The 27110-nt window shown below is 44.1% G+C and overlaps 3 protein-coding genes across 3 annotated transcripts; 2 read left to right on the forward strand and 1 right to left on the reverse strand.

The window, feature by feature from the left end:
• Positions 1-1944: 1944 nt before the first annotated feature.
• tex2l (testis expressed 2, like) lies at positions 1945-17944 on the reverse strand. The gene is made up of 13 exons (XM_041963152.1): positions 17876-17944; positions 12032-13472; positions 8720-8920; positions 7962-8283; positions 6857-7128; positions 6429-6578; positions 6222-6321; positions 5515-5647; positions 4466-4471; positions 4033-4164; positions 3455-3664; positions 2209-2329; positions 1945-2125 (listed from the first exon to the last, which is right to left on the reverse strand). The coding sequence occupies exons 2-13, from the start codon at positions 13439-13441 to the stop codon at positions 1952-1954; spliced, it is 3231 nt and encodes a 1076-aa protein (XP_041819086.1). The 5' UTR covers positions 13442-13472; positions 17876-17944; the 3' UTR covers positions 1945-1951.
• A 4139-nt stretch (positions 17945-22083) lies between these two features.
• Positions 22084-23896, forward strand: neurl2 (neuralized E3 ubiquitin protein ligase 2). Its single transcript, XM_041963197.1, has 2 exons — positions 22084-23051; positions 23653-23896. The coding sequence occupies exons 1-2, from the start codon at positions 22271-22273 to the stop codon at positions 23766-23768; spliced, it is 897 nt and encodes a 298-aa protein (XP_041819131.1). The 5' UTR covers positions 22084-22270; the 3' UTR covers positions 23769-23896.
• Positions 23897-24243: 347 nt separating this feature from the next.
• On the forward strand, positions 24244-25360 carry msrb1b (methionine sulfoxide reductase B1b). Its single transcript, XM_041963237.1, has 3 exons — positions 24244-24380; positions 25040-25182; positions 25280-25360. The coding sequence occupies exons 1-3, from the start codon at positions 24326-24328 to the stop codon at positions 25358-25360; spliced, it is 279 nt and encodes a 92-aa protein (XP_041819171.1). The 5' UTR covers positions 24244-24325.
• Positions 25361-27110: the final 1750 nt, after the last annotated feature.

The following is a 27110-nucleotide window of genomic DNA, read 5'->3' on the forward strand; positions in this document are numbered from 1 at the left end:
ATTCATAACAGCTGCAAATGACATTCGCATTAATTAGGTCAAGTGATCCAGAGCCATGTTGTTCCTTTTGAGCAAACCAGAAAAAGAATTGACTGTGCACCGAGGAGTATATGCTCACCCCGGCCTGTAGGGGGCAGATATTTTCTCCGTCTTTAACTGTGACTGAGGTTGAGACGCTGCTGGCACTGATGTTAGAAGTGTCAAAACTGTTGCTGAGCTTCGATTATCTGTACATATAAAATCCAAAACATGGTTTAAGTATATAAACACCATCCTCTGCATTCCTTACTAACCCTGGAAAAGGACATGAATGCAACCTTGTTATTGACATTGCAAGATATATAACGTAGTAAAATAATTAATTCATTTCCGGCAATTCTAAGATATTTAGAAAGTAACTAACGCATGTGATGAACTGTTTATCAGACTTCACTCAGACTTCAAGCAGGCTTTCTGACAAATATATCATAATAAAGACATTAATGTTGAATACAGCTGTGAGCACCACTGTTGCTCTCTGGTTCAATGTGAAGCTAATTAGCTTCACAGGTAACTTAGCTAGCTAACGTTAATGATGTCTGATTGATTAGGAGGCGCACATCTGCCCATTTTCACCAAAAATGTTTGTTTCCATGCATTTACTGACACTTTTTAGCAAAATGCTATTCATATCTACAATTACAAAAACTGACGTGTTGATGTTAGCGTACTTTTCATGCGAGTCCGGCCTAACATTAAGGGGTCCGCACCACACAAAGCTAGCGTGCGACATGCTCAGAATGTACGGGCTGTTTGCTAGCTAACGCATGGAATATATGCCAGCTAGCTAATGTTCTGACAGGAATTTTGCATAACAGTACAATAAAAATTCACAATTTTCATTAAATTACCACATTTTACAGTTATATAGCCAATGTAACACTCAGATTTCATGTACTTTTCCACTTTTTAATACATTTAAAAGTTATGAATGTGAGGATGTTTGCCATTGCTTGTACCTAATTAGGAATGAACCATTAGCACACCATGGGCTTTTAGGGGTTGGATTTTTGTAAATTATAAGCATTTTTTTAGATTTGCCATAAGGCTGAATATTAGTATTGTCTTTAGCATCCATTAGAAAGGGCAAACAGCACAAAACAGAGAATGGTATGTTTGTACGAGGACAGTGTACGATATGTCAGATCATAAGCGAAGGATCAATGAGCTGCACACCAGTAAAATATGAATTACATGTTTTAATACACAGAAATAATATGTTTAATACATTTTTTGAGACATTTAAATTGAGGGGGAGGTCCGCGAAAGTGCTGCACATGAAATAACTCAAGTATGTGCAGACCCATTCACAAACACTTCATCTTTGCTATTGTTGACTAATAGAGGGAAATGTAAGATTTCTAGAGGACGTGTGCTTTCTGTGTTCCATGGATGTTTCACATTTCCTCTGTGTATGACTGTCATGTGTTTGAATCAAACTGGCAGGAGTTTTTATCGCTTTTCTTTAATAATATCCATCATCTTATATCCAAAGTGACATTGAGCTGTAAACATCAAAGCAGCAAATATTTAGATATATAATCTCATAGGGATCATTCACATGTAAACATTTGCAAAAGGTATCACTTGTTGCTTGTTTTTTGTTGTTTTTTGCTTTTACATCCCGCTCTAACTATAACCCATTATCAAGTTATCCTCTGTTAGATGGTACAATACTCCTCAGACTCTCCATCACATCACACCCACAGCGCTAAACATCAGACCTTCAGAAACTCCTGGTTCAGACGCAAACACAAAGGTTAGTCAGTCTGCCAAAAGAGCTGCTGAAGTCTAGAGGCAAAAAGTCTGTTTGGTGAGTCTCATTTTTCTTCCCTTTGTCTTACTGTGAATATATAATGGTTTGAATCCATTTTGCAGGGTCAGTTGTCCTTTGATCATGGACAGCGAGGCACTAGTCAGACTCTGCCCCAGAGATCTCAGGTGGGATCCTCTCTATGGACTCTGTGGAGGAGCTTTGGGACCGTTGGGACTGAGAGGACAGACGCTGCGATGCTTGAGGGCTGTCTGCCCCAGAGTTCATCAGCGGTAAGTAGATGTCATCCATGTTTGGCAGCACGAACACTTTCTGGAGAAGAAAGAAAACATGACTTCATGAGAGGGGAGGAAAGCTGAGAAGAAGCCAAACAAGGCAGCATTTTTTTTTTTTACCTGGAATTCATCTTGCAGTTTCCTTTCAATCCACTCGGTCACATGACATAAAGTCACCTCCCTCTCTCCGAGCTTGGGTCGGACATGCAGATCCAGCTTTGGGGGCACACAGAAGCTGTACCTGCAGGCGAGATCATCACATTTCAGACTGTTTCAGTGATGTTTTCAGCCACATTTCAGTCTGGTGCTGCAGAATGAATAAATGCTCCGCTGGCAGGAGGTGGAGTGTGAAAGGCGAGTCACACCACAGAAAGTCACAAACACAACATGCTGCTGCTGAACATTGTGAACTGAGCATTGCTTCTGAAGCATTTGTGACATGGCAGTAGTTAATACATCAGGGTGACACTGATTTTTATTGTATACAGTCTGAAATCAGGAGGGTAATCTCAATGTCTGTATCCAGAGCAGAAGCACACCGACAAAGCTGCTGATATAGGCTTATTTCAGCTATATCTGTATGTATAGCTATATACATAAAACAACTTATAGTGAGTATACAAACATATATCTATGTGCATTATGTATAGATATCCATTACATAGTTTGTCCACCAGAGAGCACAAGTTGAATTTTACACTGAAAAATGTCCCACTTGCACGCATCTTGGTCAAATTTTAGGAAAAATAAGAATGAAATCTAAGGGATCTATATAAGGATTGTTAAAAATTACTATCAGCTGATATATCATTAGCATTAGTCCCAAAGTCCCAAATATCAATAACGGTATTGGTTTAGATCCAATACAGAGCCACTAAAATAGTACAAATCTCAAATTCTGATATTGATTCAGGTTCTTAAACAAGGAGCAAAACTACTCTGTGTCTCAGTCTGTCTCCTCTCGGCCACATCCCCAGACTTCTTCACTGCCATCCATCCACCACATGTCCTCGGACTGTCCCTCCTTTCCTCACCACCCGACTGCTCCACCCATCCACACACCTGTTCCATGTCTCCCCCAGTCAGCCCCAACTACATATGCCAGTTCACTTGCTTTGCTCCCTGCCCCAGTGTTATCATGTGGTTCTCTGCACTTGTATTCTGTTTATCTCTAACCCTGAAATCTGCAGCCTGTTGACCTTTTGCCTGTTTGTGGGACTTTGGATTCCTGCCTGCTCTTCACTGGCTGGACTGCCTATGTACCTCAGTATATATCATTAAATCATTGAACTGCACCTGATTTGCATGGTGGACATGCTATGAACTGTGTTGAGCCACTATGCTGGGCTGAAGCCTCAGCACTTACCATATCCTGTCTGTAGGGGGCGGCGGGATGTTGACCACCAGAGTCCCCGACAGCTCTTGGACCTCCACCGTGAGCAGCAGGGGCGTGTTGGACATCTCCTCGAACTTCTTCTTAATGAACTCGTTCTCTGCCGCCTTCTGGAAGTACTTGGATTTAGCGATTTTGTCCACAAATCTCAAAATCTTCCTCCCGGTCTTCCCACCCCCTGTCCTGTGAGAGAGGATTAGAGGAGAGGAGTTTTGAATTGGAGAGCAGATTTAGTATTCAGATGCTAAAGTCAAAACCCGAGGAGAGATGTGAGCCTGAAATGTAAATGGAAGCAACAGCCATCTGGAGTGTGATGTCGCCACAGTTTATTTTCTGCTGTAGAAAAATGAGCATTCACAACACAGAAGGGTAAAAGTAACACTTCCTGGTGCTACTAAACATCACACTTTCGCCCTTTTTAAATGGCTCTTTACGTAAAACTGTTGACTGTCACACGAAAGTAACGTTTGATGTCACATATTCATTTGTAATGCTTTTAATCAGCGTAACATCCTCTTTGAAACATCTCTTTTCTTCGTATCAGTGTTTACCCATCAGTGGCCGGTGTGGATCCCTTCTCCCCCACTGGACCCTGAGGCTCAGACAGAAGCAGCTCTTCCTCATCAGACGAACCAGCGCTGGAGGACTCCTCATCGCTGTCTGCCAGCACGCTGAAGATGGGCCTGTAGGAGTGGCAAGATGGTTGACAGAATGAAGGTATGGATGGAAAAACTTTTGCATTTTTGGCGTAAAAAAAGCAAAAATAAATGGTGCAGATTTAAACCCTCGTTTATATCTCAGCGGACGTGTGCACAGATATATGCATAACAACAAATCTCGTAATTACAGTAAGAGTAAAAGTGGCTTGAAAAGATTAGCAAACAACTACAAATTTTATATCTCTGTGTAAAGCTTCAGATGCACCACAGGCAGCTGTGTGAAGCTTTGCCTGGACTGTAATCCGCACCACTGTGGGCCTACGACAGGCAGCTCTACGCTAATCAATGTAATGTGACGCTCTGCCCTGTGGATCAGAGAGTGGAGGGGATCAGGGGATAGAGAGATGAGTAGGTGTGTGTCTGTGTGTGTGTGTATGATGACGCTGGGCTATCACTCCTGCTACTAGACCTGGGCAATATAATGAAATACACCTTAAGATGGGGATACTGAAGTATTGATTTCCTTTTTTTTTCCAAAGGGGTGCCCCGCAGATTTCACGCAAAGGGCAGTTCAGCCATCGCGAGGATTATCACCCAACCCGAAAACACAGCTGTGTAAAAACAGCTGCGCGATGTCTGCGTTTGGTTTTGGAGGGAGCTTTTTAAAGTCTGACAAAATACCCATGATGCCACCAGGCAGGGATGGTCTAATTAAAGATGCTGTTAAGTTGCGTTATGGGGGTTGTAGGCTCCAGCTGTTGCTGGACTGCTTGACTAAGGACTGAAAGTAGGGACATATCTGATTGTACTGCTTCTATTTTCACGATTGGAAAAAAAACATAAATCTATATCTATATATAAAAATCTGTCTCTCACCTCCATAAAAACCACAGCTTTATGGAAGTACAACACTAAATCAGCAATGCTGAGAACTCCTTTAATATCTCTGGGTGTATTAGATCATACACTGCTTTATCGTATTATTGGATTTATAGGATTTTTGCATCAAACTGATCAAGTCACTTGATTTGTCATGTATTTCATGTACTGGATTACTTGCAAATACACCCTGTGGTTATTGTATCCATAAACTACCTCTGAATTCCATTAAATGTAAAATATCACAGTACAAATGTGTACATATCAATATAAAATTACATGTATATAGTGAAAGAAAACCAGTCACTGATACTGATGCTTGTCCTGGCTGCTGCTACTACAACAAACAATATCACATTCCCATTATTTTTATCCCCAACAGTAGATTTAACAGAATTTGGAAAAATGCTCCAAAACTACTCAGAAAGCGTATGAAGGTGAACAGCTGGAACATGTGTTTGTAGTGACTGTGTAAAGCTTTGTGTGTGTGCTGACCGTGGGCTGCCAGCTTCAGTGGTACACTCCGCATCCTGACCGCCCTCTTTACCCAGCTTGGACAAGTTGAACTTGGTCTGCAGGGTCATCTGCAGGGCACCGGTGTAGACCAGCTGCAGCTCCACCCACAGGCCTGCAGGGGGCAGCACAGAGAGGTCAGCGACCAGACCAGCAAAATGAAGACAAAGCCTAATCTGGACACACGCCGCTTAGTGGCAGATTAAACGGCTTTGACTGTGATTATCAAGCCTCGAAATTAAATTTATAATAAATTACGGCGGATTATAAATCCCCTTTAGGACCTGACACATGTGGACTGAGCAGCAAAAAAACAGGGAGAGGCTCAAAACAGGATCACATGTTGACGTGGGTTGTGTAACGGCGAAGTGGGCGCAGAAATGGAAAAAATCATGAGGGCGCACACGTAGACACACGCTGACACACTTAAATTCCCCCCGTCATTAAGAGCGTTGTTGTTGCCAGATTGCCTGATTTTAAAACACACACATACACGCACACACACAAGCCAATATGCTCTAAATGTTGGAGGCCGAGTTATGGCTCTCCTGCTCTCTGAGATTACAACAGGATAACAGCGTCTGATCTGATGCTCTGCAGTGCTCAGCTGTAATCACGCTGGCATCTTCTCGCTCATCTCTTGCTATGATGGTGTGTGTGTGTGTGTGTGCTTGTGTGTTTGCACTCACCTCTGTGGTTGACCTCTGGTCTGGAGGTAGTGGTGATGTGGGGCATAGAGCAGCCCATATCCAACTCAGTCAGAGTCAGCTCATTCATGAAATAAGGCAGCTGTAAAGAATATACCGCATGGTTTTAAAACGATATGACACGTCTCACGCTTGTATTAAACCGTTTCTGTGACTTTAAATTAACTTTTGAGTGAAACCCCATCGCACTCTGATTTTGCTCAGCTTCTTCTGGATCTTGTGGGAGACCACGTCGGCCCAGTGCTTCTCTCGCAGGAAGTCCCAGAAGATTCGGCCAATTAGAGCGTTAGCCCATGCAGTCTGGCTGGTCCCAGGGTGCTCTGCTAGATCACAGGTACACTGTACAAAAAGACACCTGAGTAAGAGCTGAGCAAAGGCAAGAAAAGTGCAGGTTTAGTACAGTTTGGAACTAAAAACAGGAGAGTGGGAATAGAATAATTAGCTTTTTTTGCTGGGAAATTCCCTGCAAGCTTTTCCATAAACAACAATCTCTTACTTTCACTTAAGGAGGTCACTTTACTCTCTGTACATGCTATACACCATATAAACTGTCCAACTCTTGAACGTTCCGACAGCTTCAGTTACTTTGCTTAATTTTATCTGCAAGCATGACTCACGTTGGCTTTGATGGTGGGACTTGTCTCTGTGCTGCTCGCTCCAGGGCTGGGGAGGGGGGTCACCTCCTCTGCGACCAGGAGACGAGCCATGTAGCGGGTATAGTCTAGTGTGGGGCCCCTGGTGCCGCCGGGGGTCTTACTCACGTGAGCCGCGGAGGAGCACGGTGGAGGCGAGGAGGGGGCGTCATCATCGCTGCTGCCCACTCTGCTGGAGCCTCTGCTGCTTGGTGCATTACCTGAGGCGCTAACGCTCCGCACCAGCGCTGGGTTAGCTGGGAGAATACAGGAAGTATTAACTTGGCTGGTATCAGTGTTTGGGAAATGAGTGTTTTGTGGTAACATCAGTCATTCATGGAAGGAGTAACTAGTGTGATCTTTGCAAGAGAGGATGCAAATGCAAATTTCAAAGGGGTTTCCTCAAAAGTGACATTTTGAGGAATACACTTATTTCCTTTCATGTCTTGGGTTAGATAAAAGGATGAATACCACTCTTAAGGGGCCACACCTTTGGACAGAACCAGGCTAGCTGTTTCCCCCCTTTATGCTAAGCTAAACTAGCTGTCTCCTGGCTCCATGTCTCCTGTCCCAGCTCCATGCTGGACACACATGCACAAACATGACAGCGGTATCAGTCTTCTCATCTGCATGCAAAAAAGCAGATGCGCATATTTGCCAGATGCCAACTTCTCTTTAAAATCACTAAACCAAAACCTGTTCTTTCATTAATCACAAGCTTTTCCCAGGAGTGCAACAGAGCAACTGTTTTTACATGGTGCCCATAAAGTGTAGCAATGGAAAAAGGAAGTGTGACAGATGACAGATCAGATGACAAATTTGCATGAGAAAAGCAAAAACAAATGAGTAATATGCCTGCTCCCTGCAACAACTCAGTAATTTTCTTCAAAGCAAAGCTGGTGCTTCTGATAGATGTTTTCTGATGCATTTGCCCTGTCAACTGTGAGATCTGTGTGTTCCCTCAAAAGGGATTGGCTTTGAAATGCAAAGAATTGGAGCATGTAATCCATAATCCACACATATAGCAGTTGTATAGATGCCTTATCTGGAAGCCTTCTCTTCTCTAATGCATTATTAACGTTACTCGTACCCGATCTGGACGCACATCTGCCAGGCCTCTGTTTGTCCCTCTCTGCATCCGTGGATGCGAACAGGAAGTGACGAAACCACTCTTCTTTCTCTCGTCCCGTGCGGCCGAAGAGGTAAAGAGTGGTGGGCGGGTCATGGGAAGGGTGTTTGGAGGAAGTCTGCCGTGGACTCGCTGCTTCTGCTCCTGGCTCCTCCCTGAAACTATCGTCCAACCTTCCTCCCTCGTCCCCCTGGGAGTTCGCTCCCCCCGCCAGTTGGATGCAGATGGGATACTTTGGGTTCCACACCCTCTTCCGAGCCAACACAGATGGCAGTAGGAATACCTTTGGGGAACAGTGGCAGAGTTTTGTTGTGTCAAAGCACAAGGCAGCTGTCAATTGTGCAATGCTCAGATGTTATTAATCAATGCTGAAGAGTTTCCACGTCGACTTAACTGTTTCTTTCCAATGAACCTTTACTTAAAGATGCTTTTCTCCACCTTTGTTTATGTTCTCCAAGGCATTACTAGCAATTTTCGGGATTGTACTAAATGGAAATGTCATTGCAACATGCATGCATGAATTAGTCCAAATCCTATACGTCCATTAATTGGATCTTGAATGCTTTCATAAAAAGTGAGTACATAGGGTATTAGAACATCACCAGAATACCAAAATATATCAGATCTTCACTTTCCTTTGTATGAAACAAAGGAAAGTGAAAACAGCCTCAGATACAGAACAAAGACCCTTAATGCAGTTACTTAGGCAGGCATCATACTTTGCTCTTTGCAAGCTGAAAGCAGCGTGACTTGACGAAGGCGGCCTCGGGGACTCTCTCGTCATACGTGGCCCTGCGACTAATGTTGGTACGCGGGGAGTCCAGACGGAGACAGGAGCCCTCCAGGGTGGCAAACACGGAGTGACTCAGCGCTGGATGGTAAATTTCAGGGTCGTAGTCTTGTATCTCATTCATCCAGCCCTGAAATGGTAAGGAGCAAGTGTTCGTTTCAATTAGCCCCATGCACAGTTTGAGTTTGCGTGATTAACACTTGATGTGGGAGTCAGTCTGGGAGTTCTGGTGTTTGTAATCAGCCTAAAAATGAGGTAAACAGCAATAAATACATGTGTGATTTCTCAGTGATAGTCTCAGTGACAGATCTCAGGAGGCTGATCTAAACTAATCAGGGCAAATTCACCTCAGTGGATTTCAGCATAAATCATTTTTAACACAATCTGTGGAATAAACGTAGTGCAAATGGCAAATTTGCGATCTGAGATCTTAGAGGACAATTCAGCCATAACACTGTTAGAAGAGGAGATGCATGGAAAATAGCAAAGAAAAAAAAAAAGCTTTTTGTTTGGAGGGACACTGTGCCCTGGATTTTGCTTCTCAGGCAATGCATCATTCCTGGCTTCTTACTGCTGTCAACTAACACAGTCAAAGGCTTTAGTTTACAGATGTTAGATGCAGGGTTGGGGTTAGAGGAGACCAATCCAACAACTGCTGACCCTCATTTACACTTTACATTCAATGTCAGTGTGATGGATATGAAATTCCAGTTTGTCATTTGGGGAAAACATGCTTATTTGCTCTCTTGCTTATTTGCCCAGCTAACCGAATTAGCTTGGCTAAGCTAATCAACTAAGTTATGTGTAAAGCTACGTGCTAGAACTATTACTGGAGAATGACAGACTGGCACATTGAGACTTCCTGGAGACTTCCTGACAACCTCATCACATTGACAAGACAGGCATGAGTCCTAAAACACAGACAGTCAGGATTGTTCTACTTTCCGGTTCTTCTCAAAGTCAAAAGGTTGTTTTGAGTAGGTTTTTGGTTAGATGCCTGAAATGAGGTCTAAGGTTCACACAAACATAAGAGATTTTCATGTTTTTTTTTTTTTCTCTGACATGGTTTGGACATGCGTATCAATGGACACTAGCTTGAGAGACTGGAAAATTACTGTGAGATGTATATATGAATGTTTTATGTCAATTAGCATTTACTTTTGCAAAGGTGGCAGGTGAATATCTTCTCTTCGGACAGAGCTAAGCTAACCTTTTCTTTCCTGTTTGAGTCTTAATACTAAGCTACGCTAACAGTCTCCAGGAGCTAGCTGCATAGCGTACAGATACGAGTGTTGTTGATCTTATCATGCAAATGCCACCAAGAAAGTAAAACTTTGTACAATATCGTGCTATTAGTTATAGTTATTTAATAACTGGACCTCATTAGGTCAGCGTAAATCCAGATGCTTGAACACAACTCCATGATTTTGATAGACATAAAAGCATAGGCTTAATTAGTGTGATGCCAAAGTGTTCATTGGAACAGCTGTATGTGAGCTGAATGCTGTAAAATGAACCTCTTGCTTCTCCAATTGACCAATAAACTACGTATTATACATACCGAAAATTTATTTGTACTTTATTAATAGCAGTCTCTGCCCTCGGCTCAGATGTGTTCCCTCAATCAAACCCCACAACTGATCTCATTCTGTCATCCGATTACCCATCATCCTCTGAAACACCTCACAAACCCTGCAGCTCCGACTTTCACATTGTAACACCGCTTAGACTGAAACCAAACCGCTAATGACCAAACAAGGGAATTATCTCAACACTGAGACAGTAAACCCCCTGTTTCCAACCATCACCACCACTCTCCTGCCTCGCGCCCTGACAAATTGTAGCTTCCTGCTGCTTGGATCCCCCACTAATTGCCTGTGGAACTGACGGTGTCTGGGTGGTAGCTGTCCTCTCCACTTGCTCTGTGTCAAGCTCAGCCAGGAGGAGAGCAGTAATTACCACTGCAGCTCCAGCCGGTTTTATTATTGAAGGCTTTAATTGCATTCTGGGCACCTAGTTGTATGCCCCGTTCAGAAGCTTTAATCTGTGACAGAAACAGTCAGTGGAGACGCTGCAGTGACTCGCCGACTCGACGCTTTCCTAACTGCTCTATTAGCACGGCCCAAGGCTAATTATGAGCACTCCTGTTACTGTATTTGGAGTAGCCTTTGAACACGCTTTTTAAAGTTCACTTTGAAATGAGTCACTTTCACTGCGTAGGTTTTCTGATGAATGGTCTGCAGTTCTGCTATTATGGCACAGTCAGAAAGATACTAAGTTTCAGTTTTTAACCTTTTTTCACTCAATTTCTGACAGAGTTTCAGCAGCATCATTGAACTGGAGAAAATGTGGTTGCTAAGGTATTTTTATATTTCAGTTGCTATGGTCAGAATCTGACACTGGCCATTTTTACAAAGTCCATGTAACAATTTTGTCTAGTAATATGTGTGCCCTATCCACCTGTGTATTTTCAATTTCTGCATAAAAAAAACAAGTTTAATGAAATTTCAAAAAGTAGAAACATCCCAAGATTGGTTGGAACAAACACGAAGCATGTGATTTCCGTTCCTCTGAAGAGACGAAGACTTGTAGAAACCGTGAAGTATGTGTGGACCAAAAGAGTGTAACTCAGATACAGGAGCTTGGTCAGTCGCCCTATGCTTCAAACTACATACCTCCTCTAGTGTCTTTCAAAATAAAGCTTGTAATTGTAATTAAATGTAATTAAAGCTATACTATGCAGGAATTGCCAGTTGCTGTTTCTTAAGAATTTTCTGCACTGTGTCCACTATTTTTGTAGCTTCCTCTTGGATACATGCTGCTTACAGTCCGGCTCCTGGTCACCACTTTTTTCTCAAGTTTCGGGCTCACCTGTGCGTTTTTTATCGGCTGGTGGCAACACACCAACTGACCAAAGGTTGACGGCTAGAAATGTCAACAGCAAAATAAGAACATCAGAAAGTACAGGCAACTGGGAAAGGCGATACAGTTCGCCTGGCTCTGTAGGTAACCATATCAGTGACCATCCACCGATAGCCAGCTATTCCTTTAAGAGAAAAGATTCGAATTGACATTCAAAGTCTGATGATTTCTTTCTGACACCTATACGTGCTCTTTCTCAGGTGTTATTTATAGAAGACATGTTGAGAAATGTGTCAGTATAGGAGTGAGACTGACGTGGCTGAAAATAAGGTGAGAATGAAAATTAGCCATTTTCCTCCTTAACGACTCATTCGTTTACCTTGAGGGTGTCAGGCTCAGTGGTGACAGTGCCTCCTGTCATAATCCCCTCTCCCAAAAGAGTCTGTGGGGGTCTGTATGGAGCATCTGAGCAGCGAGACCTGGAGGAACCCATCCTGATGAGCAGCAATCCTAGCAAGAAGCCCAATGCTAATCCCAGAGCCAGGCCCGAGAAGTATGGACTGAGCGGCAGGATGAAATAGCCATAGGACAGCACTGCCACGCAGAATAAACTCATGCGCGGCAGAGGATGATGGGGTTGAGAACGGGGAGAAGTCCGAACCAGGGGTGGTGCAACAACCTGAGGTGCAGCAGGTGTTCCCCTCAACTTCCCATGAGTCTCAATGGCCAATATTTGCATCATGTCGCCGTCTGTACATATTTCCAGCTCCTCGTCCCTGTGATGTTGTCTGTTGTGATGCACAGGGCAGTGGCTACAGTGACTTCTCCCAGGATGCCTAACAGAGGGCCAGTCAAACACCGGCAAAACATCTGCATCTGTTCTTCTAGTGTTCCTCACAGGAGACTCAGAAAGAACCGTGTCTGTGCTGCCTTCACGCCCCAAACCCCTGGAGCTGACCTGGTGAGCAGCCTGGGTCCTACCCTGGTGTTTGGGGCTGCCTACGCTCTCCTCCCTCATGATCTTGCTGAACATGCTGCTCAGAGGCTCGTGCACAGCCTCCGACAGCTTCCTCTTGGTGTCCTCTAATTCCATTTTGAAGAAGCCCCCTTTCAGAGCCTCTCCACTCGGGGAGAGTGAGCTAGGAGAAGGGGGCGCAGTGCGGGAGTCCCCGTTGCTGCGGGTTTTCGATTGGGTAAGCTGCTTCCACAGGTGGAGGTTGAGGCGGGAGTCTGATTTTGACTGCGACACCTCGGGCTCTGAGCGGGAGATCTCCGTGGAGATCGACTTGACAAGGCTGAGAAGGGGCTTAGGTCTGAGGGTGGAGCCTTCTTTGAGCTCCAGCTCTGTGGAGAGAGATTTGACCAGGCTTGCAAGGGGTCGGTGGGTGGGTGAAGAAGGGCCTGGGGAGAGGAAGCTAGGGCCAGTGGCGGAGCAGTTGCCCAGAGAGCCAGGGGACGAGGGAGAAAGAGGGACGTGGAAAGCTTGGGACTGCAACCCTCTGTCATCCTCAACAGAAAGCTGCCTCTCCTTAGAGAGGGAGATAGAGGGGTAGTCATCATCGTGGTCCAGCGAGAAGATGAGCTCACTGTCGTCCAGACTGTCCCATTCCCCCTCTGTCCCAGTCAGCTGGATCACAATCCCTCGAGGGAGATGCCTCTTGGTCCCAAGGGAGGGGGCACCAACCGGGGAGAGGCCAAGAGCGAGGCTGTGGGTCTCCTGTAGAGGTCTGCCACCTTGTTTCCCGTCGTCCTTGCTTCTTCTTTCCCCACTTGCGTCACTCTCTGCCATGTCTCCACTTTACATCTCACAGCCAAGGCACCTAAGAGTCAGTGAAGGAGAACAAATAAAGAACAGGGTCAGCTACATTATTAAGCCTCGGAGGCAGAGCAAACAAAAGCAGCCAAGGCATGAGCCACAGAGAGGAGAGGATGGGCATCCTTTCTACGCTCGCGCCTCATTTTCACAAAAACTGCTTACCAGTGCCAACTAGGCATTAATGTGTGAATGTCATGTAGTTTGGCTCTGAGGACATGTGCAAATCTTCATTATTCTGAAGACGAGAGAGCCTGAATCAGATCCAAGTAAGTACCTCTCCCAAAGCTGTCGTTCCACATACTCAATGAGTTTTAGAGGCATGCAAAAATAGACAGCTCGTCTTCCCCAAATGTTGCACAAACTAGGGCAGTTCAGGCTTGGATCTTAGGTTTTTTTGGGGCTGATTGGATGTCTGTACACGGTAGAACTCATTCAATTTATGTGCAGGGGCTTTCTGCACACATGAACCTGAAATGAAAAAACTAAATTTGAGTAAAGATACAGCCTTTCGGTAAAAAACAAAGAGCAAATACTAAATGTTTTCATGAAAAAAATAAGCATTACCACACATAGTCAGCCTCATACCCTAAAGGATTAACTGTCAGCAGTAAAAACCCAGAGTTATAACCCTCCTTCTGATGTCTTCTCGAGCTGTTTAAAGGGTTACTTATGCAACCCTGAGATGCACAGCAGGGGGGAGTCCAACGATGCTCCCCGTCACTCTCCTCATGTGGCTTTTGTGTGTCAGTAGCACTGCATGTTTCCACGTAACACATTAAACAGCCACCACACGCTGACTTGTCAAAATAATACGAGCAAAACCCACTACAGGCCGGAGAGGCGATGTGTGTTATCAGCTGTCATTTTGTGGGAGAAAAGAGCAGTTCTGCCTCACTGGACACAAGCTGAGAGACAGCACAAAGGCCCAGCGGGGACCCTTTCATTCGCCGCCTCTCTGGGTCAAGTGCCTTGCTCTTTATGCAAGTTAAACCCTACCTCTGACTGGTCAGATTTACGTAACTGTATTACAAAGCTGTGTGGCACAATTTCAACCAATTCCACAGCAGCTGGTGGACTCTGACTAATCCGCTCTCGCCCAAAATGGACGGTGGGGAGACAGACACACATGCAACCAGGCAGCATTAGACCTTCCTCATAGCTTTTCACAGGGTTGAAAGGGGGACCAGAGCCTGCGAGGAGCCAAAAAAACAAACACACACTCACAGGCACATTAGGCACATTAAACTACTTTTAAGCTAACAATGTTTCGTCCAGGCTAATAACAGGACTGGCAAATGTTGCCATATTGTCATGCTAGTTATGAAACTGCTGTGTTTGGACTCCAGATGCTGCTGTAATTTTCACTAATGCAAATGTTCTTCACAGACAAGCCAGTCCCCCTACTGGACCAGATCAACAAGTTGGTTTTGAGTGGTAGCCTACAATATCCACTGTGGAGAGGACTGGAAAGTAAAGCATGTTAGTTTGTCTACACAAAAGGCTTAAGTCTGAACCAAGGTTTATGTTTTCACATTGCAATTCTGCAAGCACACTAAAGAACTTTACGTGACATATCTATGTCCTGTCATCATGCCTATGTGGGCGGCATCCACCAATACTTAAAATTAGTTTGTGTCTGATGCTGGCGTGTTGTCGATTGGGCAGGTAGCATTCTATTTCTGTTGGGAACATGCATGCAACAGGCTCATTTCATTTGCTGCCAGGATAATAATGTTATTATGGAATTGCTACCAGCCGCTCCGGCTGTAGGGCCCAGACTGCGGTCCGGTGGATGTTTCACACCTGTGCTTTCGCACAAGTCAAGTTCAAGTCAACCTGAAAAGTCCAAAAGTCTGGACCAAACAAGTTAAGGGTGAAAGCCCCTTAAGTCTCTACAGCCACCCTAGCAGCTCTGTGAGGCTGTACTTAGGTACAGTGGTGCTTTGAGTGAAATGCAACCAACATCTTTGGGCACAAGCTCACTGAGCGGCGCAGTGCAAACCATTAGAAATAATGTGTTTCAGAGTGCTGTGGTGCCATTGTTGCATCGTGTCTGAAGAGGCCTTCATGTTAAATCGTCCTGCGGGGTCATGAATGTGAGTACCAAATGTCATGAAAATCCAACCAATAGTCGTTGAGACATTTTGATCAAAACTACAAACCTCATGTTCAACAAAGTCAGTAGGATCAATCTTCTGGGAACCATGAATGCGTGTATGTATGTTTACATGATGCAGACTGGACAAAGTGCCAGCTGCCTGCAAAGCTATCTGATTCAAGTTTTAAAGTGATAAACTAGTCATATAGCCTGTGTGTGGTATGCACAAATTACCAGTCCTATTTTTAAACGTTTTATTATCAGAAATATGAAATATTTCCCCCTGTCTCTGATCTCTGCTGAATCCCCCAACTCTGTCCTTTGGGTTTTTGGTTTAACTGCGTTGTTGGAAGTACTCAGCTGTGACAAACCCAGGGGCCACAGAAAGCTGAGTAAAACTGCGGATTAAATGAGGACAATGAAAGAAAGGCAGAGGGTGAAACTATAAAAATATTACATGCACGTATGTGTGTTTTGTTATTGTTTTTTTTTTTTATAAATCAGTGTCTTCTTGATTTTAGGATTCCACAGGCTCTGGCTCTGGTCACAAGGAGTACCACGCATTTCAGGTCCCCAGCAAGATGCTTAATGACAAACCCCTGATCATGTGACGGCTGCAGCACGAAACACATCTGCTCTGAGTGCACTGCAATGTGTTCAATCAATCCATTACATTCTCAATCAGTAGCAGTATAAGCCTAACAGCGTGTCTGTGACTGTGTGTGTGTGTGTTTGTGTGCCACCCTCTGATCAGACACGAACAGTAACAATCTCAGATTAACATTAATGCAGGGTTTTACTGTGAAATCTGACAAATCACACAGCCGGATTATGAGCTAAGACAACATTTGGTGATGTGTGTTTCCAAGCTAGCTCATCTCCGCGACCCAGTGTTTATTGTAGTTATTAGTAACACCACAACCCTTCAGAGCCCCTTTGCTATCAGTGCTATTATTCTTATGCCAAAAGTCATAAACAAATGCTTGAAATGTAAAAGGAAAAATGTGAGTAATTGAGCAAAGAAACAGATGCTTCTGTGCAGACTGAAAAAAACAGATTGCAACCAATGGGAACTTTGAACTGAAATGAAATGCAACACTTTCTCACAGCAATCGCAGTGAAGTTACTGGGTATGTGGGCTGTGAAATAAAGCAGTGAGTAAATATTGGGTACTGTGTGGTCTGTAATGTGTAGCATTACTCATTCCTGTGCAGTCTTACTATAAAACAGGAAACACCTCAGTGCTAAAGCAGATGTCGAACTGTAATTAGAAACAGTAAGCAAAATGTAGAACATTTGTTTTGATTTATTATTAATAAAGCACAATGATGATTACTTTTACTTTTTAATGATGTACCTGTGGTGAAGGACACATAATCTAAGTCTGTTGGTCCCCTGTCTGAACCCTCTAATTAATTAATGTCTGCCAGTTCATTTTAAAAGTAGTTCTACTGGTATTTTTTATTTTAGCTCCCCTCTAAATGCAAAGCAATGCACACACGGCAGACAGCTGCTAAATCAAACTTGCCTATACACTCTTTATTAAACCTTTATTGAACCCAAACATACAGTACGAACTCACAGAATGCCTGAGAAGACAGACAGGAGGAAGTATTTGCAAACATGAATGATCTCTCGAAGCACTTTGTATCATTTCATGTGAAAGCAGACCTTGAATCAGTTGCCACACTGTATGAAGAAACTATGTATACAGTGTGGCATGCAAAGCTGAAACAATTAGTCGCTTCATCAATTAGTCCAAAAACATTCTCAAATATAACTAAAATGGAATTATTCTGTAATCAATTAGGTCTAATCAGTCACTTTTCAAGCAAACGTGTCAAATATGAGGATTTGCTGCTTTTCTTTCTTATATACGACAGTAAAGTGAGTTTTGGACTCAAACATTCGGAGTGTTCGGACTCAAATAAAACATGCAACTATAAATATGTCACTTTGGGCTCTGGAAAGCTGAACCAGGCATTTTTCTCTATGTTATAAAATACACACACAATAAAGCATGCGGCCCCAAACTTGTGCAGTGGCTAAAATTCACACAGGTCACAGAAATCAGTGTAACACCTCCAGTCAGAGCTGCACACTCGCATCCACGAGGGAAGTGTGACATGCAGACATGAAGAAGCGGCTGAAGCGCCTGAGAGCACGTCCCAAAACGCTGTCAGGGTAAAACGAACTGGGACGAGACCTGTAGTCTCACTTTTGCGTCAAACTGCAAATGTCTGCAGAGCTGCTGATGTTTTGCAGAAAGAGAATTGCAACAGAAACGGAGATGATGGATACATACTTACCCGAGAAATACTTCTGTGCATGGAAGTGTGGCTACGGCCGCCGGTCTGCGGTGTCTTCTGCCGCTTTCCTCTCCATTCGTGCGCGCAAAGACCGCGGAGTGAGGAGTCTCTACGCCCTCTCCCTCTCTCCCTCTCTCTCTCTCTCTGTCTCCCTCACGCAGTCACACTCACCTCCCCTTTGCCGACTGCCTGCATCCAGATGTGTCATGCGCTGCCGAGAATCACAGCTCACCAAACTGATTATGAAAAGCGTAGCCGCGCTGCATGATAATCCAGATTAGGAGTCCTGCAGCCCCAACAGACGCACACTCAAACGCACCCACGCAGCCCTGCATCCACAGTCCGCAGTGTGAGTACTGTCTAATTGTACAAAACACGGTGACAGACGAAGTTCAGCCTGAGGGTTAAAGAGTGTTGTTCTCTATTATGGTGAGCGTCCATGCAAAACTGAAGTCATCACCCCCTATAATAAAACGCAGAAGTACCCAAATAGGTTACATTTTCTCTCATATTTCCTTCATTAACGTGTCCAAAGAGATGGAGTTTGAGATATTCTTGTGACAGTACAGAAAGAACGAGGAGTGTAAAAGAATGAATTTAACCCCCCATCTCTCTCCCTCTCCGTCTCCCCCTCCATCTTGGCCTACATAAAACACACTGGAAGCCCTAGAAATGACAAGAAGAAGAACGGGGCAGGGTGGTGCGCTGGCTGCAGCTGGGGTGAGAGACAATAACCCCCATCCATCATGGACGGAGGAGGAGGTGTTTCTGAACAGGCTGGCCGGCTGGATTCATGACTAACGATACTCACTCAGGACCACATAACATGTACATGCACAGTTTCTATTTTAATGTAAATCTCTCATCTGTTGCCTTTGGATGATTAGATTTTGCTGACTGGCCTTAATATCTGCAGAGTTTTTTTTTTAGCTTTAGTTATTTTATCTGCGCTTTTGACATTTTGCATGTGTTGAAAATGTTCTATAATGTTCAAAATCCTCATGCTGAAAGCTTCACGCAGTAATTACAGTATGTCAATAGAAGCGGGCTGAAATATGCAAAGACTTCAGACTATGGAGACAGTCTTAAAAGCGCTACCTATTACCATAATAACCACTACAGCTGCATTGGAGAGGGGAGCCCACCGAGGCTTTGTATGTACAGAGTTCACATTTTTGTGCTACACCACTGCTTAGAGGTAATGTAATGATTGTAGTGGTGAGATTATACTTTTCATTATCATACACACATGTCACTTTATAATGGAAGCGTTACTGACATTGTGCTTTTTTCCTCAGTCTCTACACGGGAGGTGCAGCGTGAGCACCACGTCAGCCGGGCAGCAGCTTCAGTCCTCAGTCTAATCGCTGTAGATATGACTGTAAAACACCTCGAGGTGCTGCTTGAACCACAGCAGGGCAGGAAGCGTGAGGTGAGAGGAGGTGGGTGGTGACTGCACTGAGTTAATGACAGAACGGCCACTGATGACTTTTGAAGGAGTCTGAGAACTTTCAGCAGCTCACTGAAACTAAAGCTTAATAAGTGCAGTATTCCAATATTACAACATACAAGATACTTTTACTGACTCAGCTGACATTAATTGTATTATTGAATTATTTGTTGATTTGTTTCCTACCTTGTTCCTCACTATTTATCTCAAACCGTTTCATGTCACTTTTATATTAAAGGGTCTCAAATGTTTGACATTTGAGGGGACGCATTCAGGAACACAATAACAGCAGGGACATATAGACCTGAGTTAGATCAATAATGCCGGAAACTCTCCCTGTGTGTCTGGGTAATGTGGATGTGTTGCACTTTTGATGGTGTTCTGCTCTATTAGACAAAAGTGACTTCATGTTGTGTCCCTTTGCTCTCCTTCTATGCAGACGACCTGCAGGGATTTAAAGGAAGCACTTGGCAGGTGTCACAATTGGTCGAGGCCTTCCTCAGGGAGGGCGGCTTTGGTTTTGTATGCAAATGCTGCAGCACTGAAACAGACAGGGCGGTGGCCATTATTCACTCTCAAACTGCTGGACTGGAAAGAGAGGAAACTGCCATCCTGAAATGGCTGCGGTGTCTGGATCCAGACACCTTCAACATCGTGAGGTAGAACAAGAATCACAGCAGCCTCAACTTCAAACTCCTGGATCAACGGCTGTATGACATGGACAACAGAAACAACCAGAGTCTTCTCATGACAGAGCTGAGATCAGTTATTCATCAGCTGGCCACAGCCTGTCCCACCTGAGGTCCAGTCCACACCCCTACATGCTGACCTCAGACCTGACAGTGTTATGGTTGTGAACCATCAGCAGCAGCTTGCTGACTTTGCCCTGTGTGTGCACACCACCTGGTATAGAGTACCAGAAGTCATGCTGCATTTTCCATTTAATAAGGCTGCTGGGTACTCACTCTATGATGAGCTTCATGTCAGAAACTCAGGGCCACCCAGCAGAGTACGTGCTGGACTGTAGACACGGAACAGATTCCAACTTCCACAGACAGCAGAACAGCCAGCGTACATACAAACATCAGGCTTGTGTGTCTTGGTGACCTTGAGCAGGTGATGAAGATGAACTGTGGACACCAGAGAGACTAGCATCTATCAACAGATCTGATCAAGAGGACGCTGCAGCTGGACACAGACCTGCACGTCTAACCCCTGGAGGTTGTGCAGCATCCAGTCTTTACCCGCAGAATCCCTGCTTCAAATATTCATATTACTGTAGTTGATGCTTATACCCTAATAGCAGAACCACCAAGTACCCATAAACCCTAATAACCAGTACAGTATCTACAGGCGATGTTTGTATTAATAGGGGAAGGGGGACCCTCAAGGCTACATTGTTTGCACATGGTTCAGATTTTTGTGCTCCAGAAATCTTCTTTCCCACACTAGACAAACTGTCAAACTTTTACAGGTCATGCAGCATTTTGACATACAGCTGCTTTTCATGATATTCTTTTTAAACACCCAGAAAGTCCCAAACTGGGACTGGCTGAAAGCACTAAACTAGAAATGGTATTATGCAATGAGTGCTGTGATGGAAGCAGTTCCTTCAGTTCATATAAAGTGCCATATAAAGGGACAGAAGGCAAACACTGTACTTAAGGTGGATTAAAGGGAGCATCTCATTTTTTGTGATAGTGATGAATGCTAAATGATGGCGTAATAGGAAAAGGAGTGACGAGTCATTCGCATATGACGAGCATGCTAACATTCGTGGCTCAGTCATGTCAGTTATGCAGTTATGTATATTTATAATAGGGTTGTAAACATTATGCACGAGCCACCATGAGTTCCTGGTCATACCAGACCGAGGTCGGCCGCAGCAGCAAAACTCCCGAGTGTACTACAGTGAGTAAGGGTACGTTTCATTTCTCACAAATCCACTGTTTCATTTGCAGGGGAAGGGATGTTATTCCCTTTGCCTCATGCATATAGTCTCACTTTAAAGCGCCTATCTTGATCTACGATCTCTGTCATTTCTGAGTACACATGATGTACACATGAAAAAATCACTGCACATTACAATTTGCGCTGTAACTAACGGGTGCTATACCGGGTATGAAGTAACTCTGATTTAAATACTATGTAATTAATACCTGATTTCTTTAGACAGAAATTATATAACTACTGTAAATCACCTGACATAGTTTGCAGGAGCCTTTATTCTCAATCATGCGGTGTATAGTGACTATAAAAAGTATCTGCTTCCCTTTTTAAATATAATTTCTCTCCATATTCTTAAACTCTAATTCCATTATCATAATACATCTCCACAGACCTCTTTATCTCGGTATATTACTTTAATTGCTGCTTTGCATAAGAAAGAAATCCAGAGTGTATTTGCGTGGCATGCCTATATTTAGAGCGCAGCTCTGAAAGGCCGGCTGTTTAACATATCTCCCTGGCATATGGCATTATGATAATTACGCAGCTATTACTTCGGTACACGGGTTTGTGAAATTGAATGAGCGGCGAGTCCCGGGGGGCTTTGTTGCTCCCACGAACCCCACCTCAGTCTCTGTGCACGTCCGGCGCGTGTGAGTGGCTGAAAGCGTGTGAGTGCTGGCCGCCCCTTCCCCACACACACACAGATAGACACACATACCTTGCCATCTGTTGACATATGTAGCTGTTCAAAAATAGCCCTCTACCAGAAGCTTCCCTGAGTGGCCCACAGATAGGCAGAGCAGGGATCTTGTCTGTGCATGTTGTTGTGTCTCCAGTACGACCACGTGCAAACTACTGCAAGACTGTTTGACTGGAAAGTTTTAGTAAGTTTGTCGTGTCTTTTGACAGCTGCCCGACCGGGAAGTTCTTGCTTATGGTCCTTTCTGTTCCCTGAATCAGAGTGACTGCTTCGTCTGGTGCGAACAGAACTGAAAATGGAGCCTTTTTCTGACCAGTTCATGGAGTTCCACCCCATCCATGGTACCAATGTCAGACTGGACCACTCAGGGACCCAGGCCACCCGGGTGGAGAGCTTTGCAAATGGAGTGTGTTTCAGCAAACATCCTCTGAAGCCCGGGGAGATTTTTCTCATTGAGATCGAGGATAAGGAGCTGGGCTGGTGTGGCCACCTCCGGGTCGGCCTGACTGCCAGGGACCCCAGGGGCTTAGAGGCGGTACCTGAATACTCCATCCCGGACCTGACAGACTTGGGAGACAGCTGGGTATTTGCCATCACTCGCAACCACAACAAGATCATAGAAGACGCTGGAGCAGAGGGTCAAGAGGGCGGAGACGGAGGACTGCATGAGGGCCACAGGCTCGGACGAGGGGAGGTAGAAGATGGAGCTGGAGGTGGAGATGGAGGAGGAGACGACAACAACAAACCAAAGACTTTCTTCACTGATACTCACCTGTACATTGAGAGCGTTCGGATCCCCAGAGACAAGCTGGTTGGCCGGAGCAGGCCCGGGCGCTACAGCCACATTCTGGATGACTTGTATAAGACTAACGCCCTGCCTCCCACAGCCAGACGCAGCCGGATAGGAGTGCTGTATGTGCCGAAAGGGCCAGACCTGGCCGACATGCACATTGTGATCAACGGTGAGGACATGGGAGCTAGTGCAAAGGGGATCCCCGCCGTCCAGCCTCTCTACGCTGTGGTGGACGTCTTTGCTGCCACTAAGTGTGTCCGAATTGTCCAGGTGGAGTATGGATGTGAGTGTCGCAGTGATGCTTTCAGTCATGGACTGCCTCTCTGGGCACAGACACGTTACTGTGTACTACTGAAAGAGATTCTGAGACCCTCAAAGACATAAAGACGACTGTTATTTGTAATTATTTAGCCTCTTTGGGGTCATTTCACTTGTCTTTGTGGTCATTCTGAGTCTCTTTGTGGTCAATTTGAGCTTCCTTGTAGTAATTTTATATCTCTGTAGTTGCTTTGCATCTCCTTTTAGTCCTTGTGTATCACCTTATGGTTGTTTTCTGTCTCTTTGTAGTAGTTTTGTATCCCTTTGTGGACATTTAGCTTTTTTTCAGTTGTTTTGCATGTTTCTGAGGCTGTTTTGCATCTCTTTGTCGTTATTTTGCGTCTCTTTGTGGTTGTTTTGCATCTCTATGTGCTCATTTGATTGACTTTCCAAGAATAATTGTTAACATCTTTGATATCTTTACATATATTCATTCACTAATTCATAAATGCTAATGAATATTTCTCAATTATTCATTCCTAATTTCTCATCAGATTTCTCATTTCTCATATATTTTGCTAATCCTGTCTTTTTGTCCTGTCTGTCCTCTTCCTGTGTCGCTTCAGTCTCGTCCTTGCAGACGTTGTGTAGGAAGGCCATCCAGAAGCACATTGTCCACAGGATGGCCATCGACTGGCTGGAGCTGCCAGAGGCTCTTAAGCACTACTGCAAGTATGAATGAAGGATATGGACCGGCAATGAACAGAAACAGCATTTATGAGCTCTCTACCACCACTTTGTACCAAGGATATCATTTCCATGATGCTTCATTAATAAAGTAAAGCTAACAGGGTTATACACTTGATACATGCCCAGCACAGAAAAAACTTACATCCTTTGCAATGACAACAAAACTGAAATAAATTCACAATACTGGTTAGAAGTCTGTCTGTGTGCTTCAATTTCCCCTCACAGTATGTGTGTGTGTGTTAGGAATAACTGTGTTCATCATCACTGTTTCTCTTTCAGCAGCCTTTAAATGACACATTGCTTCTATGTTACATGAATTAAATATTTTAACATTAACTCTGGTGTGAAAGAGCCTGGGAAAACTTCCTGCGGTCGGACAGTGACACCTGCTGTTCTTACGGAGTACAGCAGTGGGCGGAGCTCCTGCTAAATCTCCATCCAGGATCTCTTCACACGAGAGGAGGAAAGCTGGATCATCTGCGGCCGCCGTTTGAGGAAAGACTGGACCAGATTAGGATCTACTTTGCCTTCCGCTGACCTGTGCGGATCATGTCTTTCTGTCGCTTTTTTGGCGGTGAGGTCTACAAGGATCATTTCAAACCAGGTGAGCAGGCGGCGGCTGAGCTGTCATGTGACCCCCTTATCGACTGGATTACCGTTTTGTTTTTATTTTCTGCCTTGCTTAAAGCGTCCTTCCTGCAACAAATGAGCGATTTTTGTAATGGAAAATGATTTGTCGGTTATTGTGTGGCATGACAGAGAGGAAGAGCACGTGTTGTGACAACATCAGGGGATATAGGCGGTTGATAAAGAGCAGTTTACCTTAATTTTAGCTCAGATACTTCGGATTTGTAAGATTTCAGTTTCTACACATGGAGAACAAATACAACTGCTGATCACTGATAATAGTGAGAACAGAGGTGTGATGTAGATAATTTTGTTTCACATTAACAGCCTGTCCAAGTCATGGTTCATTTAGGAGAGTGTTTCCAGCTCTGTTCAGCTGTGTGACCCCTTCAAATGAACATGTTATGGCCTTTCAGCTGTATAACCAGACTTTTCCCTCTCAGATTATTTCAAGGAAACAAAAAAAAAAATCTGTTTGTTCATTCTCATCCCTCTAATCATCTTGTGACCTTCGGATTGACCTTATTTATCGTGGTATTGAACCCCACCATGGGCACCACTGCCCTGTTGCACTATTTAAAATCTTTGTCATGAAAAAAAAAAAACTATGCATTTATAGGTAACTGTCCCCTACAGGCATGTATGTGTGCTCCCAGTGTAACCATCCGCTGTTCTCCAGCCGCTCTAAGTTCGCCCACTCGTCTCCTTGGCCGGCTTTCAGCGACACCATCCGAGAGGACAGCGTCACCAAGATGATGGAGACTCTCACCGCCTACAAGGTCTCGGATCAATACTTTCACGCAGTAGCTTTCAGAGGCACGTGCCGCATCGGGGTGTGACACAGGTGTTTGATGTGATTGCGTTTCGCGCGCGCAGGTGCTGTGCGGGAAGTGCGGCAGCGGGCTGGGCCACGAGTTTGTGAACGACGGCCCGGAGGAAGGGGTGTCGCGGTTCTGAATCTTCAGCCACTCGCTCAAGTTTGTCCCCAGCAAAGGTAAGACAAGATCCTCAAAACCAAATCTCGACCTGCAGCCAAAAGTGGAAAATGATGAGAAATGTCAGCAGCGAGGGCTGCAGAGCCTAGTCAGTAAGTAGGGCATCGTCTCTGGAGGGAGAGATAGCCTACAGCTTTTTAAAGGTGTGTGTTTTTTTTTTTTTTTTTTTTTTTTAACTCCTTCCAAATTAAAATCATATCCCTCCGTTGTTCTGGGCTTGGAACGACAAAGAGGCCAAACAGGTCCAGAAATGCAGGATGGCTAAATCTCATGTCTGAGAGTTAGTGTGGAAGTGTGTTTTTAGCAGAACTATTCAGATCCTGGTGAAAATATTCATTTACATAATAAAAGTAAACATAGTCATGCCAAACGGCCCTTAGTTGCACTCTACACAGTATATTACAGTGTATTATAATTGATTTCATTATTGAAATGTAATGCACCACTTGATGACATGTTGGCTGCTTAACATACAGAACATGGTTGGTTGGGATTTTTTTTCAGTTCTTTGAGACATTTGATTTGAAAACCAGCTGAAATATTCCTTCACTTTTTATAAGAATATGAAACTTTAAGGACTCGATTCAACTAAAATAACTTGATGAGGAGGAGATTTTATCACTGATCACTGCATGACATTCTAGAAGCAGCTCACATGATTTTTATGGAAAAACAATCATTAAAATATAGTATAAAGTTACGTTTAGTTACTTTCCACCGCTGCATTATATTCTATGTGTGTGTAATTTGAGCATAACTTGAGTTACAGCTTCCATCCAATGTAAAACTTCTTTATTCTGCTTTGACGCCTCCGTTTGTATGTCAGATTATCAGAACACAACATTAATGCCGTAGCTGTCGCTTTGGTCGGGGACAGAGACCTTGACGAGCTCGGATAAGATATGGAATAATGTTTTTTTCCTTCTCCTCCAGCCGTGCTCATCAGCTGATTCACTCCAAGTTTGCACGTAGAGTCTTCTTTAGAGCAGAGCTCAGATTTAGACTGGAGCTTAGTGATCTGTCCGACAGGTGTTCCCACTCTAAACCGGGGTGATGTCTTGGGATTGGGCGACTGTGAAATCTCTCTGGATACGTGTTGTTGAAACATTAGGAAATGTTTTGATAAACATCTTCCACTTGGTCCAGCCATCTGGCTTTTTGGTCCTAACCCAGAGGTTGTTTCACCACCAGGAGTGAAGCGAGTCATTCTTTCTGCCTCGACAGCTGCACAACAGACCGGCCTTCAAAAGCTGTTTCGGGCTGAGCATTTTATTTATCTTCCACAAAATTCTGCTGCCAGTGTTAATGGTGCACAGCTGGAGACACCATCCACCTGCTCTCATGCTATTGCATACAGGCTGTTCTAACATACATCTTCATTAATGCAGTGGAAATAGTGTTTTTTTTGTTAACTAATGTTTGGTCTGCTTTTTAATTTGATTCATTTTATTTTTTTTATTTCTTTCTTTATATAATTTGTTTTAATTCTAACACTATTTCTCACATTCACTATTTGCTGTGTACTGTCAACCTTTAGAACAAATAAGTACCTGTTCAGAAAAATAAAAAACTTTCAGTGTAATTGACAACGTTTTTCTGACTACACGTGTTTGTGGCAGTCAGTGAGCGTCTCTTGTTTCTCCGTCCCAGGCGAGGACAAGCAGTAAAGAGCGAGGTTGGACTCTTCCCTCCAGCTGCTGGATCTGCTGCTC

Source organism: Chelmon rostratus, chromosome 21 (genome assembly GCF_017976325.1).
Source record: "Chelmon rostratus isolate fCheRos1 chromosome 21, fCheRos1.pri, whole genome shotgun sequence".
Lineage (NCBI taxonomy): Eukaryota > Metazoa > Chordata > Actinopteri > Chaetodontiformes > Chaetodontidae > Chelmon > Chelmon rostratus.

Excerpts from the sequence above, each read along its gene's own strand:
- tex2l (XM_041963152.1), bottom strand. The coding sequence starts at position 13,441 with ATGGCAGAGAGTGACGCAAGTGGGGAAAGAAGAAGCAAGGACGACGGG. Across the intron at positions 8,284-8,719 it reads TTCAGCTTGCAAAGAGCAAA|GTATTCCTACTGCCATCTGT; the intron begins GTATGATGCCTG and ends TGTTCCCCAAAG. Across the intron at positions 2,126-2,208 it reads AACTGCAAGATGAATTCCAG|AAAGTGTTCGTGCTGCCAAA; the intron begins GTAAAAAAAAAA and ends TTTCTTCTCCAG.
- neurl2 (XM_041963197.1), top strand. The coding sequence starts at position 22,271 with ATGGAGCCTTTTTCTGACCAGTTCATGGAGTTCCACCCCATCCATGGT. Across the intron at positions 23,052-23,652 it reads TGTCCAGGTGGAGTATGGAT|TCTCGTCCTTGCAGACGTTG; the intron begins GTGAGTGTCGCA and ends GTGTCGCTTCAG.
- msrb1b (XM_041963237.1), top strand. The coding sequence starts at position 24,326 with ATGTCTTTCTGTCGCTTTTTTGGCGGTGAGGTCTACAAGGATCATTTC. Across the intron at positions 24,381-25,039 it reads CAAGGATCATTTCAAACCAG|GCATGTATGTGTGCTCCCAG; the intron begins GTGAGCAGGCGG and ends TGTCCCCTACAG. Across the intron at positions 25,183-25,279 it reads AGACTCTCACCGCCTACAAG|GTGCTGTGCGGGAAGTGCGG; the intron begins GTCTCGGATCAA and ends TCGCGCGCGCAG.